This window comes from Acomys minous, assembly GCF_964271855.1.
Source record: "Acomys minous genome assembly, chromosome: 18".
Taxonomy (NCBI): domain Eukaryota; kingdom Metazoa; phylum Chordata; class Mammalia; order Rodentia; family Muridae; genus Acomys; species Acomys minous.
Window position 1 is genome coordinate 67,644,443 of NC_140501.1, and position 18,581 is coordinate 67,663,023.

At 42.5% G+C, this 18,581-nt stretch overlaps 1 protein-coding gene across 1 annotated transcript in view; it reads left to right on the plus strand.

Annotated features, from left to right (window-relative positions):
- The window catches only part of SUPT16H (SPT16 homolog, facilitates chromatin remodeling subunit), a 38,822-nt gene that overhangs the window by 14,858 nt on the left and 5,383 nt on the right, over positions 1 to 18,581 (plus strand). Inside the window, exons 3-22 of the mRNA XM_084767339.1 lie at positions 476 to 646; positions 1,301 to 1,453; positions 1,915 to 2,061; positions 2,413 to 2,564; positions 3,473 to 3,645; positions 4,033 to 4,123; positions 5,624 to 5,697; positions 5,825 to 5,937; positions 7,158 to 7,223; positions 7,334 to 7,429; positions 7,647 to 7,762; positions 7,860 to 8,013; positions 9,111 to 9,238; positions 10,501 to 10,636; positions 10,730 to 10,856; positions 11,032 to 11,150; positions 12,184 to 12,309; positions 12,573 to 12,685; positions 13,002 to 13,077; positions 14,081 to 14,250. Coding sequence (XP_084623465.1) covers positions 476 to 646; positions 1,301 to 1,453; positions 1,915 to 2,061; positions 2,413 to 2,564; positions 3,473 to 3,645; positions 4,033 to 4,123; positions 5,624 to 5,697; positions 5,825 to 5,937; positions 7,158 to 7,223; positions 7,334 to 7,429; positions 7,647 to 7,762; positions 7,860 to 8,013; positions 9,111 to 9,238; positions 10,501 to 10,636; positions 10,730 to 10,856; positions 11,032 to 11,150; positions 12,184 to 12,309; positions 12,573 to 12,685; positions 13,002 to 13,077; positions 14,081 to 14,250 — 2,501 coding nt within the window. The remainder of the gene's footprint in view (positions 1 to 475; positions 647 to 1,300; positions 1,454 to 1,914; positions 2,062 to 2,412; positions 2,565 to 3,472; positions 3,646 to 4,032; positions 4,124 to 5,623; positions 5,698 to 5,824; positions 5,938 to 7,157; positions 7,224 to 7,333; positions 7,430 to 7,646; positions 7,763 to 7,859; positions 8,014 to 9,110; positions 9,239 to 10,500; positions 10,637 to 10,729; positions 10,857 to 11,031; positions 11,151 to 12,183; positions 12,310 to 12,572; positions 12,686 to 13,001; positions 13,078 to 14,080; positions 14,251 to 18,581) is intronic.

Below are 18,581 nucleotides of genomic sequence, written 5' to 3' on the forward strand. Positions count from 1 at the left end.
TATGAAGTAGCTGCTAGAGCTCTGGCCATGCTCTCTGTACTCTAAGCTGAAGTACAGAGAGGAAGGCGAGCAGCCTTCCTGTTTTAAACTGGTTATTTGTGACACCGTACATCTTACTAACCAAGACATAATGTAGTAGCAAGCCATACTTATGTCTTAGGCATATAGAGGCCGTGCTTATGTCTTGGGCATATAGAGGCCGTGCTTACGTCTTAGGCATATAGAGGCCGTGCTTACGTCTTAGGCATATAGAGGCCGTGCTTATGTCTTAGGCATATAGAGGCCAGTGGAGCCGTACGTCTCACACACACCCTCACACTGTTCAGCACCTTATTTCACCCGTGATCCAGGTTGTTTTATTTGTACCTACTGCATAGCTACTCTATTCCAGAGCTTAAAGTTAACCCAGATATCTTATCTGTAAATGTTTATTTGTAACTTTTGTCACTGTTGTTTTTTTTTTTTTTTTTTGTAGACATGGCTCTTTGGTTATGAACTAACTGATACAATCATGGTCTTCTGTGATGATAAAATCATCTTCATGGCCAGCAAAAAAAAAGTGGAGTTTTTGAAACAGATTGCCAATACTAAAGGCAATGAGAATGCTAATGGAGCCCCTGCCATCACACTGCTCATCAGAGAGAAGGTTAGGACCAATTAATGTTGCTACAAATGTGGAATAGAATGTTAAGTGTTGAGCACAGGTGCTTTGGGGGCTTTTAGGATGCATGAGAAAAGATGGCTAGGCATGGTAGAACCCACTTTTAATCCCAGCACTTGGGAGGCCAGAGTGACATAGAGAGAAAGCCTGTGTTTAAAAGGGGGGAAGGGGAGGGTCAGTGACGGGGGCTGTAGCTGTAATTAGAGAGCTGTGTCTTCAGGTGAGTAGGAAAAACGCTCTGGAACTGTTAGCTTGGTGGCAGTAGAGGAGCCATGGGCTCTGATGAGCACTACTAACTTGATTGGCTGTGTATTGACGATGTTATTGTTTCCATTGCAATGACTAATTAGAGCTCATAACCTAAAAATCTTAAAGAAAACTTAGATGTACTCATTTCTCAGAATTTCTGTGAGTATTTGAGTTTGCAGTCTTTTCTTAAAGCAAGAGAATAGTCTTGTCAAAATACCCTAAGAAAATATCTGTCAGCATTCAGTATGTGCTAATCTGCCCTAAAGAAGTAGGTGGGCCTCAAAGAACTCATCTTTTCCATGGCTTAGATTGTTACTCTCTGCTTATTGCTACATAGAAAATAAGAGTCTAATTCTTGAATTAACATCTCTTTTCCCGTGGCATTGATAGAATGAAAGTAATAAGAGCAGCTTTGACAAAATGATTGAAGCCATTAAAGAAAGCAAGAATGGCAAGAAAATCGGAGTGTTCAGCAAAGATAAGTTCCCTGGAGAGTTCATGAAGAGCTGGACCGACTGTCTCAACAAGGAAGGCTTTGACAAAGTAAAGGCCCTGTGGGGAGCAGCGCAGTGAGAGGGAGGTGGGGCGGGCTGCCCTCACAGCAGAGGGTTTTCATTCGGGGAAACCTGTGCTCGTTCATGGTTCTGTTTTTCATGTCCTTGGGCTAAGTGATATTCCAGTTTAATTTTCTGTCACAAAACAAGGCATTCAGAAGTATATCAGCCACATTAAACAACTCACATTAGATAGCTGAGTCTCTCTTAAGGTCATCTTTTCCCTGCCTTGCCTGTCTCCCTTCAGCATTACCGTCACCTCTGGAGAGATCCGTTTATGTTTTAAGTAGTACATTAGCTTAATGTTTCATAGGATACACGCGTTCTAAGAGAGATGTTTTAAATGTTTACTCAGTTCAGGAAGAGACTGAGCATTCTAAATAGCATTACTGCTGATTCCCAAGCCATGTTTGGTGGCTGTGTTGGCGTTAGCATCATCACTGTCTGCAGGTCGACATCAGTGCTGTCGTGGCATACACCATTGCTGTGAAGGAGGATGGGGAGCTCAGCCTGATGAAGAAAGCAGCCAGCATCACCTCTGAGGTTTTCAACAAATTCTTCAAGGAAAGAGTCATGGAAATAGTGGATGCAGATGAGGTAATGAAAAGAGGGGCTCTTCTTACTGTATTGATTAAGCAGCACTGAGTCCTGTTCCGCTTGTGGTACATTTTCAGTGTCTGTTCTTTTGGTTCTTTTTTTCCTTTTGAAGTTTGTAACCGCCATCTCTCCTTCAAAATAAGCTAGCATGTGCTGTGATTTATTGAGGCTATCTGTAGTTTTACTCAAGAACACAGGAAAGCTATGGATCCCATGTAAGCTCCACATTTCCTTTGTATGTCAGTTCACTATACTATCTGGCACATACACCAGCATGGCTGTGCCTTCAGATGGCATATTAGATAGCATGCTACCCTCCAGTGAGAATTACTGTATTTCTGCATATTCTAGAAAGTTCGGCATAGCAAACTGGCTGAGTCTGTGGAAAAGGCCATTGAAGAGAAAAAATACCTAGCCGGAGCAGACCCTTCTACTGTGGAAATGTGTTATCCTCCTATTATTCAGAGTGGTGGCAACTATAATCTCAAATTCAGTGTGGTGAGGTAAGTATGAAAATGTCATCATAGAGCATTTTCACCTGTATTTTCTTTTGACTTTTTCAGCAGGTCAAAAGAGATAAAATAACTAATCTACTAGTCTTACCATGTATGTGTATTTTGTTACATCTTATATGCACTTGGTAATAATATTTTCCAGGTTATTAAATATGCTAGAAAGGGGGGCTGGAGAGGTAGCTCCAGAGCACATGTTGCTGCTGTATCACGAGGACCGCAGTTGAAATCTCACCACCTCCCTCCTCCTGGCCTCACTGGCACATACATACAACTAAAACGTTTTAAATACTAGAGAAGTCAGGTGTGGCAAATGCCCTTAACCCTAGTGCTTTAGAGGCAGGGGCAAGTGGTTCTCTTGAGTTCAAGACCAGCCAGCGCAACCAACGTAGGGAGGACCTGGTGGCGGGTTTTAGGAAAAAATGCAAAATAAATTGGGGGGAAAAAAGTAAAAGATTAAATATATGATCAGGTAACTTCCGTTCTAATTTTAAGACATACGTAAAGGGGGTGTGGCTGGGGCTCTCACTCAGCAGTAATGCACTGGTTAGGATGCTCAAAAGCCTAAAACTTGAGCCCCAACACCACCAAACAAATAAATACAGAGAGACAGAATTATAAGCCAGAGTTCATGGAGGACCAGAGCTTAAGTAGCTTCCCAGTGCCCACTAAGCTGCTCTGGTCTTCCTGATAGAATGCAGTATTCATCTCTCCCTGGGTTTTTGCTCTAAGTTTGGTCACTGATGTTTACTAGTAGCCATAGGTGGTATGGGGTGGGGTATGGCATTTACATCTTTATTCCACTGGAGTTTGGGATGTGTCAAGGAGAGCAGTGAGTGTGGATGTTGTGTGCCAGTGCTAGATTTGGTGGTGAAATGCTTTCTTTCTTTGGTCTATAGTGATAAAAATCATATGCATTTTGGGGCCATTACATGTGCCATGGGCATTCGCTTTAAATCTTACTGCTCCAACCTTGTTCGCACCCTGATGGTTGACCCTACTCAGGAAGTTCAAGAGAATTACAACTTTTTACTCCAGCTTCAAGAAGAGATGCTAAAGGAATTAAGACATGGTAAGAATCCTAAAAGGAGGTTTGGAGCTCCCATAATATTAGTGTTTCGTGGTCCCCCTGCATCGGTGATTCTGAGTAATGACTATCAGAGACTGGGAGTGCAGCATGGAGCACTTTGCTAGCCTGTTCAAGGCCCTGGGTTCCATCCCTAGCACTGCCAAAAAAGACTGGCTTCAGTCCCCGGTACTACAAAGAAACAAATGATTATATGCTTTCTTTTTTAAGAAATCAGATTCCCAATTCCATCATGGCAGACACGCCACCTTTTATACTTTGAGAAACACTGCTTTAAGGGACTTAGTAGGTGAAAACAACCTGATTATATGATGTCATTTTTGTAACTGTTTTCCTCTGAAAAATAACTACTGTCTCTTTGTGTCTTACTAGGTGTGAAGATATGTGATGTATATAACTCTGTCATGGATGTGGTTAAGAAGCAGAAGCCAGAACTGCTGAACAAAATCACAAAAAACCTAGGGTGTGTTATAGTGTGTATTGTGGCTCTTGGCTCAGTGTGGTTTTGTTTTGTTTTGTTTTGTTTTGTTTTTGGTTGGTTTTGGTTTTTCGGGACAGGGTTTCTCTGTAACAGCTCTGGCTGTCCTGGACTCACTTTGTAGACTAGGCTGGCCTCGAACTCACAGATCTGCCTACTTCTGCCTCCTGAGTGCTGGGATTATAGGCGTGCACCACTGCATCAGGCTAGTCTGTATTTTTTTTTTTTTTTAGATTTATTTATTTTATGTATATGAGTACACTGTCTTCATGCACACCAGAAGAGGGCATCAGATCCTATAATCTGGTTATGAGCCACTATGTAAGTTCTGGGAATTGAACTCAGGACCTCTGGAAGAGCAGCTGGTGATTTTAACCACCAAGCCATCTCTCCAGCCCCGCAACCTGTATTCTTAAGACTGATTTTGGCAATATTTGCTAGTGTTTGATTTTTTGTGTTTTGAAATGGGGTTTCCAGCAGTAACTTGGGCTGGCTTCCAACTCCCTATGCAACCCACACTGACCCTCCTGCCATCCTGAGTTACACAGAACCTCCCAGGTACTGGGATTACAGGCATCTGCCATCACAGCCACCTAACTGGTATTTCTGTTCATTTGTTTTCTCACCAGTATTTTACACTAACAAATTCATCTGTGCCAAGCAAATGGTGTTATAAGAGGGAAAGATTTAATTGCTTCTTCCAAGTTGATGTTATAGAAATCCAGACAGTAGATATCCTAGGATCAAATTAGCTCACTTACAAAATTCCAGGCTCTCCCACTGTATTTATTTTTAATTTAATTCACTGTCAAAAATAGGCATTTGACCATTAAGCAGTTAATCAGAAACACTGTTTACAGTGTTACAGAAAGCTCCTAAGGAACAGTTATAGGCATCTCCTCACTATGTGGGTTCTTTCTGGACTTAGGATTATAATTCTTTTCTTTTCTTTTTTTTTTTTTTTCTTTTTCTTTTTTCTTTCTTTTTTGAGCCCCATTATTTTCACTAGCAGTATTTTATTTTTAAAAAACTGCCTCTCAATTCAGTCTCTTCTATATTACTTATAGAAAAACTTCCAACTTCATTTTTATGGTATGTTAATTTTAAATGTTAAAAATACTAGTGTATATTAATATTAAATTTTTATAAATGTCCTATGAAATGACTGAGGAACATTTTGTTTGTTTGTTTTTATGAGACAAAGTTTCTCTGTGTAGCCTTAGCTGTCCTGGAACTCCCTTTGTAGACCAGGCTGGCCTCGAACTCACAGAGATCTGCCTGTGTCTGCCTGAGTGCTGGCATTAAAGGCGTAGGCCACCACCGCCTGGCTCCCTCACTTATTTTTCATTTCTTCCCTTACTAATAGATTATCAAGGATTAATCACTTCCACATGTTGGCCAATTTATCTGAAAGTTGAAATCACATTTGGGCCACATTACTGATGCTATAACTTGCTGCTTATATTTATCTTTGTTTGTTTTTAGATTTGGGATGGGAATTGAATTCCGTGAAGGCTCTCTAGTAATCAATAGTAAAAATCAGTACAAGCTAAAGAAAGGTAATTTTTATATGCATGCAATAAGAAAATAATTTTTGACTGGTTCCCTGACATTTCTTTTCTGTATGAATCCTACTTTTCTGCACCCTTCTGTAGCCACTGACTGATTTCTGTTTTATTATTGTAGGGATGGTTTTCAGCATCAACCTAGGATTTTCAGACCTGACTAACAAAGAGGGGAAAAAACCGGAAGAGAAAACCTATGCGCTGTTCATTGGTGACACAGTGCTTGTAGACGAGGTGTGCTGCTTCCTAAGCTGTTGATGCTCATGAAGTCTGTTGTGGACTCCAGTACTTGTGTCTGAGTTGATGGTTGCTAAGTGGGGAAGTGCGTGGCGCAGACCTGAGAGGGCAGTTAGGAATAGACTCTGGTCCAGACACTTGAGTGCTTTCAATCAGGAACTAACTCAAATATTGACACTTGACTTTCGCTACTCATTTATATGTGTGTGTTTCTGTGCACGTTCTCATGTGTACATGTGTGTGCAAGTATACACACAGACCAGAAAGGGACATTCGATGTCCTTATCACTCCATGTATTCCTTTGGGGCAGTGTTTCTCCTTGAATCTGAAACTGAAGTTTTGGTGACAAGGCTTAAAAACAATTCCCTAGAATCCTCCTGTCTCACTCAGAGCTGGGGTTACAGATACATTTGACTACACACAACTTTTTTTTGTGGGTTCCTCATTAGCAAGGGCTCTGTTCCTGTGGCTAACCATTTCCTTGACACCAGAATTGATTTTTTCCCCCCAAGTATGTATATGTATATATGAGTGCCCACAGAGGCCTTTGATCTGAGCTGGAGTTGCAAGCAGTTGTAGGTTGCCCAGCGTGTGTGCTGGGAACTGAGCCCAGGTCTCGACACCTGTGCAGTAGCAATGTGCGTGCACTCTTGGCCACCGAGCCATCCCTCCAACCCGGTGTTTGTACTAGAAACCGAACACTTCTATATATATCAGATCTTTAGATCTTTACAGCATCTGTATACAGAAAACAGCTTGTTATTCCCATATACAAATAAAGAGACTTTTTAAAAGCACAGTTGCCACAGAGCTAGGTAAAGAGCTGGGTTTCATATAAACCATTGCTCAAATTATAGTTCCTAAGCAAAACTGGGAGAATAAATTCTTTGCTCTTCTTAGAGATTTTACAATCTAGGGGCTGGAGAGGTAGCTCGGGGTTAAAAACACTGTCTTGTTCTTCCAAAGGTCCTGAGTTCAATTCCCAGCAACCACATGGTGACTGACTCACAACCATCTATAATGAGATCTAATGCCCTCTTCTGGTCTGCAGGCACACATGCAAGCAGAATACTTACTGTACAAATAATAAATAAATCTTTTTTAAAAAAAAAAGATTTTTAGAATCTAAAAAATTTGTGATATTGCCCAGCTATGTGGTAAGCTGAAAGCAAGAGTTGACTTTAAATTGGAGGTCTAAGTTCTGCTTTTGTTCTAGGACGGCCCGGCCACTGTTCTTACGTCTGTGAAAAAGAAAGTAAAGAACGTGGGGATTTTCTTAAAGGTGAGAAAGCAGTAAGTGATTGTTACAGGAATCTATGTACAGTGAAGAAGTTAAGCAACATCGCTTTCTTTAAAAGTAAACGGTATTTTTATTACTCCTTATTCCCACAGAATGAGGATGATGAGGAGGAGGAGGAAGAGAAAGATGAGGCAGAAGACCTTTTGGGAAGAGGCTCTAGGGCAGCGTTACTTACTGAAAGAACACGGGTAAGTTTTTAATCACATTGGCCATGTAGCTGGGTAAGCTGATCTGCATCTGTAATCTCACCCTTCAGCAGGCTGAGGCGTGGCAGTCACCAGACTAAGTCAGGTCAGGGCCACATAAGCAAGGTGCCGACCCACCATGGGGGCATTAGGCTGACAGACACTAGAGTCCCATCGTGTGCTCCCTGTGTTCTGCTGACTTGATTCTTTACTCGGCTAGAATGAGATGACTGCAGAAGAGAAGCGAAGAGCACATCAGAAGGAACTGGCAGCCCAGCTCAACGAGGAAGCGAAGAGAAGGCTGACAGAGCAGAAGGGGGAGCAGCAGATTCAGAAGTAGGAGGGGCCCACACTGAGCAGGAGATGGGCTAGGGGTGTATGACTACGCACATTTCTCACTTGTCTTTCTGTTTTGTTTTCAACCCAATGCCAGAGCTCGCAAATCCAATGTGTCCTATAAAAACCCATCACTGATGCCTAAGGAACCACATATTCGAGAAATGAAGATCTATATAGATAAGAAATATGAAACCGTGATAATGCCTGTGTTCGGCATTGCCACACCCTTCCATATTGCCACAATCAAGGTACCAGTATTCCCTGATCTGGTGACACCTGTCAAGGTTGTAAGATTCCAGTGTGTCTACCTAAAAACCTCTGCTCTTCTTTCACTGTGAACTTTCACACACACTTCTGTGTGCGTGTTCTCTGCTCCCTCCGTCATATGCTGCTGTCATTTTTCTTCCCCTCCAGTTTTCACTTTGTAAGGAATTAAATGAGTCCAGAAAGATAATTTGCCAGTCATTTGGCTTTTGAAAATGTGTGGTTGTGTTTGCGTGTGTGCCCCTGGACATGTAGATGCATTTGCCGTCTTGTCATCTGGTGTATAACTCCATAGCTCTCTCCACCTTATTTTTTGAGACAGGATCTTTCCTTGAGCCCTGTGCTTGATGATTGGCTAAGGCAGCTGCCCACCAAGCTCTGGAAGTCAGCTGTCTGCCCACCCTTAGCCCTAGGATTATAGAAGTACACATCTCACTTGGGTTTTATGAGGGTGCTAGGGCTCCAGACGTGGGCCCTTGTGTTTGTGCAGCAGTAACTACCACCTGAGTCACCTCTCTTGCCTCTGCGATTTCTGTGTCTTTCTTTGAGTTTGTAACCATTATTTAACCCTAAATTGTATTCCTGTCACAAGTTACTTTTATAAGTAGGTGTTTCTTTAAAAACAGTCAAATGATTATGTTTTTTAAAAAAAAAAACAAAAAAACAAAACACTGCTGGGCCGGATAGTGGTGGCGCACGCCTTTAATCCCAGCACTCGGGAGGCAGGGGCAGATGGATCGCTATGAGTTCAAGGCCAGCCTGCTCTACAAAGCAAGTCCAGGACAGCCAGGCCTACATAGAGAAACCCTGTCTTGAAAAAACAAAACAAAACAAAACCAAAAAACCCACTGCTGGATATGTCTCTCTCAATTTTGGTTCGGTTTCACAGGTTCAGTCCCAACAGCAGCAAACTCCAGACTTTTTCCCTGCAGCTAGGAATTGAACCAGACCTTGCATGCTCTAGATATATGCTCTGCCACTGAGCCTCATTCTCAGGTCTTCATATTCGTAATTGCTAACTTATTTTTTGCATCCCTATAATCTAGTAACAAGCCTACCCTTTCTCTCTCCCTTTGAACAGAACATAAGTATGTCCGTTGAAGGAGATTACACTTACCTGCGAATCAACTTCTATTGTCCAGGCAGTGCTCTAGGCAGGAACGAGGGCAACATCTTTCCTAACCCTGAAGCCACTTTTGTCAAGGAAATGTGAGTCCCCGGAAAACAACTGTCAGAGTCCTTGCCAGGGGAGCAGTAATCTCAGATGTTCATTCCTTGCTGTATCTGTTGCTGAGGAACCGCCAAGGCCTTGCCTGGTGGCACTTACTTATGGTTACCTTGTACAGATCCTAATCAAGACTCTTCGTGAGGCTATTTTATATTCACGGTACACATTTTACAATAGAACCCTCAGGTGAAAAATGTGTGGACCTACTGTGGTGACGTACAGCACACCTTGAAGTCTACATTAAAGAGTCTGAGGCAAAGCAAATGTGGTGGCGCACGCCTTTAATCCTAGCACTAGGGAGACAGGCAGGTGGATCTCTGTGAGTTCAAAGCCAGCCTGATCTACAAAGAGTCCAGGACAGCTAGGATTCTGTGTAACAAAAAACCAGGTTGGGGGGGGGCGGCAATCTGAGGCAAAATTCACAAGTTCAAGGCCATCCTGGGCAACACAGTAAATTCCACATAACCATGATCTATAGTGAGACCTATCTGAAAACATAGGAAGAAAGAAATGTGTGCTACGATGGATTCTGTTTCATCACGGAGTGGAATGGAATCTTGGAGATACTATGTCACATTTGAAAAACTAAAAGTGTAATTTCCCTACTCCAGTAAATTAGCTAATGATAGTTTCCATTTTAAAAGCTAGATTTTTTTTTAAATTTCCTACCATTCCCATATTTAGTGGTAGTTTTTCTTTTTTTTTAATTTTTAATTTAATTTTATTTATTTATTTATTTGTGGTAGTTTTTCTTATAAAAACATTAACCCATCTGGGCATGGTAGCACTTGGGGGGCAGTGCAACAGGAAGATCAAGAGTTCAGGGCCAGCCTTTAAACATAACAAGGTCAAAGCCAGGTTAGACTATATGATTGTCGTGTAAAAAGATAGTCTTAGAAAGACAGAATTGGGGCTGGAGAGATGGCTCAGTGGTTAAGAGCACTGACTGCTCTTCCAGAGGTCCTGAGTTCAATTCCCAGCACTGGGGAAGTGAAGACAAGGGGAAGCCTGGGTCCTGCTGCCCACCCCATCTAAGCTAGATGTGGGAGAGAACATCTCCAAAAAAAAAAAGGCAAGAGTGATTAAGAAAAACAGTCAGCATTGACCCCTGGCCTGCACAGATAGACACACATCCACACATCCACACGCGCTATTACAGTCGAAAGATTGATCCACTTATAAGCTATCATAACGGCTTCAGATTTCCTAATAAACTTCTATACCAATTTTCCTTCTTCTACAGCACATACCGAGCTTCAAATATGAAGGCTCCTGGAGAGCAGACTGTACCAGCCTTAAATCTTCAAAATGCTTTTCGGATTATAAAAGAAGTACAAAAACGTTACAAGACTCGAGAAGCTGAAGAAAAAGAAAAAGAGGTGGGTCCGTGCATGACAAAGCACCTTTGTGCAGGGCTTCAGAAGTTCCTGTGAGGACGCGTGCACATTCACGTACTGTTCTGTAACCTTTAGGGCATTGTAAAACAAGACTCATTGGTGATCAATCTAAACCGGAGTAATCCAAAACTGAAAGATCTGTACATTCGTCCAAACATCGCTCAGAAGAGAATGCAGGGCTCATTGGAGGCCCACGTCAATGGTATGTGTGGCCTGTGCTGCACTGTAGCAGGCTACGGAAGGGCTGGGAGAAGCCAACCTACAAGGGAGCCAGAGAGAAGAGCGGGATGCATGCTGTTTTCTGTGGCTTGTCAAGTCCACTGAAGCGCTAGGTGCGCTGCCGTTGGCCTGATCTGAGACTGTGCTCTTTGCTGCAGGTTTCCGCTTCACATCTGTCCGAGGAGACAAGGTGGACATTCTGTATAATAATATTAAGCACGCTTTGTTCCAGCCCTGTGATGGGGAGATGATTATTGTCTTGCACTTTCACCTCAAGGTACACCCTTACGAGCTCTCAGCAAAACCTTAATTTTCCTCATTTATTGTATAAAATCATAATCATTAAAGTGGTTTTAATAATATGTTTATAGCCAGGCATGGTGGCACGCACCTTTAATCCCAGCACTCGGAAGGCAAAGGCAGGCAGATGGCTGTGAGTTCGAGGCCAGCCTGGTCTACAGAGCATGTCTAGGACAGCCAAGGCTACACAGAGAAACCCTGTCTCGAGAAAAGAAAACAAAATAATAATAACAATAATAAGTTTATAAATTACAGTGGCCCAGTGACTTTGGTTAGGGTTGTGTACAGGAATATAGTTGAGGTTATTTGCAGTAATCTTGGTTCCTGTAAAGTGGCTACACCACTGAAGAAAATGTCACCACCTCCCCTGGCAACTAAGAACCTCTCTTTCTATGATAGGGCATTGCCAGGAAGTCGCAGCTGCTATGAGGTCAAGAGTACAGTGGTCATGTCATTCCCAGAAGACTTTCCTGCCCATCTTCCTCCTCTTACGTTGTTTCTTCCTTTTCCTCTACAATGTCCCTGAGCATGGAAGGAATGACGGGATGTCCATTTAACCCTGACCGTACAACAACCACTTAGTCTTAGCACTTTGGCCTGTCAAAGTTTCTGTGGTTAACACTGCCCAGTGCAAAAAGTAGCTTCTCCAACCACAGATGACGGACAGCAGGATTAATCCATAAGGAGTAATGCGATTATTTAGAAGGTAATCTGACGGGTGTATCATAACCACTCAGCAAAGCAGCAGCTGTGCTTTCCCCACCAGGGCCTGTGACCTCCCTACCCCATGGCTTTTCACTAGGTTTTCAGTAACAGATTTGAATTTCCTCCTGTGGAGTGAGCCTCAGATCCAGTCACGTCATTGATACATCTTACCTCTTGAGTCAGTGCGAGTACACTGTGTTTTTATGTCTTTAAACAGCGGGTTTGCTTCTTTGAGCAGCTTGTCTTTTTGTAGGCTGAGTGGCCTAAATCTGCTAATTGTCCTGCTGTCTCTGGTTTATCATTAGAATGCCATCATGTTTGGGAAGAAGCGACACACAGATGTACAGTTCTACACAGAAGTTGGAGAGATCACTACGGATTTGGGGAAACACCAGCACATGCATGACCGCGATGACCTCTATGCTGAGCAGGTCTGAGAAGTTCAGAACCATATTTACAGAGCACGGGGGCAGGGTTATGTGTGAGCTGAGATGGAGTTATGCTCCGTGTCGGCACTGCTGCTCCGTGTATTGACCTGTGGGTTAGGCGCAGCTTAGGGTTGGTTTATGGCATATGCCTTGAGTAAGATAGTGTCACTAAGAAGGGAAACCACACAAGAATTTTGAGCTTTTTGAGGGAAATAGTATTAACAAGTCACATGATGACTGCAGATAATACTCTTTTTCCTCTACAGATGGAACGAGAAATGAGACACAAACTGAAAACAGCCTTTAAAAATTTCATTGAAAAAGTAGAGGCTCTAACGAAGGAGGAGCTGGAGTTCGAAGTACCATTTAGGGACCTAGGGTAATGCACTTCTTCCTGCTCTTGTCTTGTCCTGCAGACTCGTGTGTCTAGCTTTTAGGGCATAGATTGCTGTTTCTTCTAGTAATTTCGCACCACATACACTCTTTTTCCTATGACTGATAACCTTTAAGATAACCACTCAAAAATTTTAAGATTTTTTTTTTGTAGCTGGAAGTACTCCTGGATATAAAATTTTTTTAAATCTCAAGGGTTTTCATGAGTGACTTCCTTGGGAGCTGTTTGGCAGAGGGGAAGATGCCTCTGTTGTGTCACCAGCAGGCTCATGGTGACTGGACTGTTCATCTTACTGTTTCAGGTTTAATGGGGCTCCCTACAGGAGTACCTGCCTCCTTCAGCCTACTAGTAGTGCACTGGTAAACGCTACGGAGTGGGTACGTATTCTTGCCTCCTCTTACTGTTACTTTTAATTTTCTGGTCCTTTCCTTTTCAGTTTTCTTGCTACCCTACTACTAAGAGATTGAACCCACAGTCTGCCACATGCATTACTGAGTGCCCCCCCATATTCTTCTTGCTTACTCTTAGTAACAGAATTGTTAGGAAGAGGAAGGGGAAATTTGATCGTTACTGTTCTGATTTTCATCTTTTGATGCTTAGCTTAGATTTAAAATTCAGGACACAAATGGTCCTTCTAAAGCCTCTGTAGTCTTTTCTGAGGTGCTCCTGAATTTTTTTTAATTAATTGATTGATTAATTTATTTATTTATTGTGTGTACAGTGCTCTGCCAGAAGAGGGCAGCAGATCACATTATAGATGGTTATGAGCCACCATGTGGTTGCTGGGAATTGAATTCATGACCTCTGGAAGAGCAATCAGTGCTCTTAACTGCTGAGGTATCTCTCCAGCTCTTTTTTTTTTTTTTTTTTTTTTTTTTCCTTAAAGTTTTTTTGTTTGTTTTGTTTTTGTTTTTTAGTTTTTTGAGACAGAATTTCTCTGTGTTATCTTGGCTGCCCTGGACACGCTTTGTATACTAGGTTGGCCTTGGACTCCCAGTGATCTGCCTGCCTCTGCCTCCTGAGTGCTGGGATTGAAGGCGTGCACCATCACGCCCAGCTATACTAACAAGTTTTAGTGCTTCACTCACAAATAAATTCAGAGCCAGGTGCAATGGCGCACACCTGTAATTCCAGTATTTGGGAGGCAGAGGCAGGTGGATCACTATGAGTTTGAGGCCAGGCTGGTCTACAAAGAGAGTCCAGGACAGCCAGAACTACAAGAGAAACCCTGCCTCAAAAAAAGAAAACAAAAGTTTTTAAATATATCACACCGTGTGTATCTTTAAAAACAACAAAATTTCCTCTGTGTGGTGATTAGATTCTGAAAAGTGTGCAAAGAGAAGTATTTCCATGATAATGATGCGGCTCCTGATTTGACAGCCACCTTTTGTCGTGACATTGGATGAAGTGGAGCTGATCCATTTTGAGAGGGTCCAGTTTCACCTGAAGAACTTTGATATGGTGATTGTCTATAAGGATTACAGCAAGAAAGTCACAATGATCAATGCCATTCCTGTCGCCTCACTAGACCCCATCAAGGAGTGGCTGAAGTAAGCAAGCCTCCCAGCCTCTTCCCCTTTACCCTGTACTATAAAATGCTGTCTGGTGTGCTATGGTGTGCCTGTGGGCCCAGCTGCTCAGGCGGTTGAGGTGTAGAAGGCAGAAGGCAGGATCTTGGGTCTAGCCCATATAACATATAAGGAAGGATCTTGTGCCTTAATTTTTTATTTACTTTTAGTTTTTTTTCCGTGTGTGTGTGTGTACACTATATATATATCCCTTTCTCTTCCTTTTAATCTCCTTCATTCTCCTAAACAGTTGAGTTCTGCTTTAATTTGACCTATTCCTATATGATTTTATATGGCTATATAAATCTAGGACCCACAAATGAGAGAAACATGTAATACTTATTTTCTGGGACTGACTCAGTTCTCTTACATGTTGTCTCCAGCTGCATTTAAGTGTATGTATATTACCTAGTCCTTGTCCATTCTTGTACTACTGGGTTGTTCCGTAGCTTAGCTACTGTGGACAGTGCTACAGTAAACACTGATGTGTTGACTTGGAGTGCTGTAGGTGGATAGGGAGGCAGATCTAGTCTTGAGAAACCTTCACACTGGTTACCACTAAAGTTGCACTCTCTTGTTTGTTTAAAGATTCTCTTGTCCACAGCCACAGTCATTTGGGGTTTTTTTTTTGGGGGGGGGGGGGGCTTTCCGTTGTGATTTATACTCTGACTAGAATAAGATGAAATAATCATTGTGGGTTTTATCTTAATTTCTCTGGCCAGTGAAGCTGAACATTTTTCATATTTTCATCAGCAATATATATTTCTCTCTTTTGTGAATCTGTTTGCCGTGTGTACAAGAAGCCATGGATGCCAGAAAAGAGATAGCTATTGGGCCCTGAGCCCAGGTCCTCTACAAGAGCAGTAAGCACTCTTAACCTCTGCGTCATACTTCCAGCCTGAAATGTTATTTGTTGGGAACAGGACACGCAGCATCGTGCCACAGCTCACATTCGGAGTCAATTCTTTCGTTCTACCTTGTGGGTTCAAGGGATCAAACCCAGGTCATCAGGCCTGGTGGCAGTTGCCCTTGCCTGCTGCGTCATCTAAGATTTTGTTGAGTCTCATGAAGCCAAGGCTGGCCTCAGCTCACTATGTAGCACCAAGGATAACTTGAACTTCTAGCCTGCCTCTGCCTCCTGAGTGCTGGGGTTGCCGCTGTGTGCCCTCACAGTTTATGCAGTGCTGGAGAGCAAACCAGGCCTCTGCATGCCAGGCAAGCACTACTGACTGAGCTGCAGCTGCAGCCTCCTGTCCGCTCATGAGCCCAGTTAGGGTTGGTTTTGTTTGATTTCTTGTTATGTTTTGGGCTCTTTGTATTTTCTCCTTTTTATTTTACTTGTTTGTATGTGTGGGTGTTTTGTCTATGCACTGTTTGCGTGTCTTGTGCCCATGGAGGCCAGAAGATGGATGGCATCTAACTCCCTGGGACTATGCTTACAGTACCCATGTGTGTAGGCATCTTTGTTTTACCTATTTTATTTTAGTTCTTATAACTCTACCTCCCTTCTCCACCCATTGTCCCTTCCAACATCCCAGTACCAGGTAGGAGAGAAGGAAGGCTAGTGGGGGAAAGGGCTGTGGGTCACTTTACTACATCCTGCTGATGAGGGTCGTTGGATTCTTTGGGGCAATACTAATCTTAGTTGTCAGGGTGCCCAGCAGTCCAGCAAACGAGCAATAGCAAACACAGCAGAAGGATGAACCAGCAACAACGTGGGGAACAGCAGCTTCCTCCTTTCTTTGAATGCCACATGGTGGCTCACAAACATCTATAATGTGACCTGATGCCCTCTTCTGACATGCAGGTGTACGTGTAGATAAAGCACTCATACACATTAAATAAATACATACACAAACAAACAAAATGGGTCTTCAAACATCACAGCCAACGATGCCACGTTTGCCTATAATCTTTGATATAAAACCACATCCACATAGCATCCTTAACGGTGAGCTATTTGAAGCTACCAGTTTTAGCACCTTGGCCTGGTGCCGAAATGTGGGCAGTTGTAGCTTCGAGTAAGTTGTGTCAGTGTTCACTAGCACTGTGGCCTTGGAGTCACAGCCAGTTTGACCATGGCCTAAGGTGAAAGCTAGTTTCATTTACTTGAGTGTTTTATATTTATTTGTTTCTTTTTTAGGTTTTTGAGACAGGGCTTCTCTGAGTAGCCTGACTTGCTCTTTAGACCAGTTTAGCCTTGAACTCAGAGATCTGCCTACCTCTGCCTCCCAAGTGCTGGGATTAAAGTGCTGGGGCTGGAGAGATGGCTCAGCGGTTAAGAGCACTGACTACTCTTCCAGAGGTCACGAATTCAATTCCCAGCAACCACATGGTGGCTCACAACCATCCACAGTGAAATCTGGTGCCCTATTCTGGCCTCTGGGTGTACATGCAGGCAGGCACTGTATTATAATAAATAAATATTTTAAAAAATTAACAATAAAATAAAGGCGAGTGCTACCGCTGTCTTTGTAATGTTTGGCATTTTCCCATTCCTGTCTTAATGTATTATCCTAATATGTTTTCTGTGGCTTCAAGGATGTGTTTATTTTGTCTTCAGTCTCATGATTTCCTTCTGGTATTTGACTTCAGTTTGGGTTTCTTTCCTCAGTGTTTCTCTGGAATTCCTCTTTCATGGCTTACATTCTTCTTTCCTTCAGCTATGGTGTTCTCCTGGAATTGGTTTGTGTGGTTTTTGCTTTCTGCGTTCTGGAAGTTTCACCTAGTCACTCACTACAGGGCATCATACAGGCTGATTTGGGAGGAGTAATGTTGCCCTGCTTTTTATATCACTTGTACTTTTGCCTATGAGGTCATTCATTGGTTTGGTTTTTCTTTTTTAGGACTACCCTTATTGTTTCAGAGAGAGTGTAGACTTTTGTAGGGTTGCAGTCTTGTTTTCCCCAGCTAGTCTAGCAGCCAGGATCCCAGCATGATCCCCAGTCTGAACCTTGGTATTAGAATATTGTCTGCAAAATTAATCACTATCAAAGGGTAATTTACAATGAAAGTATGCTTTTAAGTGCCAAGTTACTAGTTTAGGTAGTAAAGGGTTACTTAGAGTACTGTAGATAGCTGATGCATTCACAACCTTGGGTGCAAATAGAAAGATGGGAAAATCTCAGCAACACTAGTGACTAATACTATGTTGACAGAAAAAGAATAGGGCAGTGTGTTTAGAAAGGGGGATGGGAGAAGCAGTAGCAGGCCCAGGAGGCTGAAGTCATCTAGTCAGATGAGGGAATGGCATTCCCAGCCCTTAGGGGCTTAAAACTACAGCGACTCCTAAAGCCTGGCTAGCAAAGGAAACAGAAAAGGAATGTCGGGGTGGAGAGATCAGGGTGGTGTCGGGTATGAAAGCAATCTAGTGTGACTCTTGATTTCCTGTGTTCTGCCTTGAGTGCCCCAAGTAGAACTGAGGCAGATTTAAAACAGAACCCTGTTTGTTTTCCCCCAAAGAACTGGAATACACTCTCTCTCTTTTCATCATTTGTCTAGAAACTGTTCTTCCATTTGGCCTTTGAGTTGTTTCAATATGGAAAGGACTGTAGTCCATGCTTATCTCAATACTAAGAAAAGGAGGGTTTAGAGAAATGGTTCAACAGTTAGGAACTCTTGCAGAAGAGGTTAATTACTAAATATATGTATAAATTACTTAATTTATAAAACTATTCCTCACAATTTCTTAGAGGAGAAATTTTAGAAGGAATTTATGTTTTGTTTGTGGTTTCTTTTGAGGGGAGTTGGTTTTGTTTTTTGTTTGTTTTTGGTTTTGGGTTGTTATTTTTTGGGGGGGTTGGTTTTTTGTTTTTTGTGTTTTTTGTTTTTTTTGGTTTTGGTTTTCAAGACAGGGTTTCTCTGTATAGCCTTGGCTGACCTGGACTCAATTTGTAGACCAGGCTGGCCTCAAACTCACAGAGATCCACCTACCTCTGCCTCACGAGTGCTGGGATTAAAGGCATACACCGCCACGTGTGGCTTCAAAATTATTGAATTTTATTTAATTTAGAAATTATTGATCTGGGTGTGGTGGCACATACCTTTAATACCAGCCCTAGGGAGGCAGAGGCGGGCAGATCTCCGAGTTTCAGACCAGGAGGGTCTACAAAGAGAGTTCCAGCACAGCCAAGGCTAATGATTTATTTTATCTTCACTGTAGTCACTTTTCCTGTTTCCCTTTTCTTCTTCACCTTCTTCTCTTCCTTCTTCTTCAATAAAGTGTTTCTCTGTGTAGCCTTGGCTATTCTAGACTTGCTTTGTAGACCAGGCTGGCCTCAAATTCACAGAAATCTGCCTGCCTTTATCTCCCC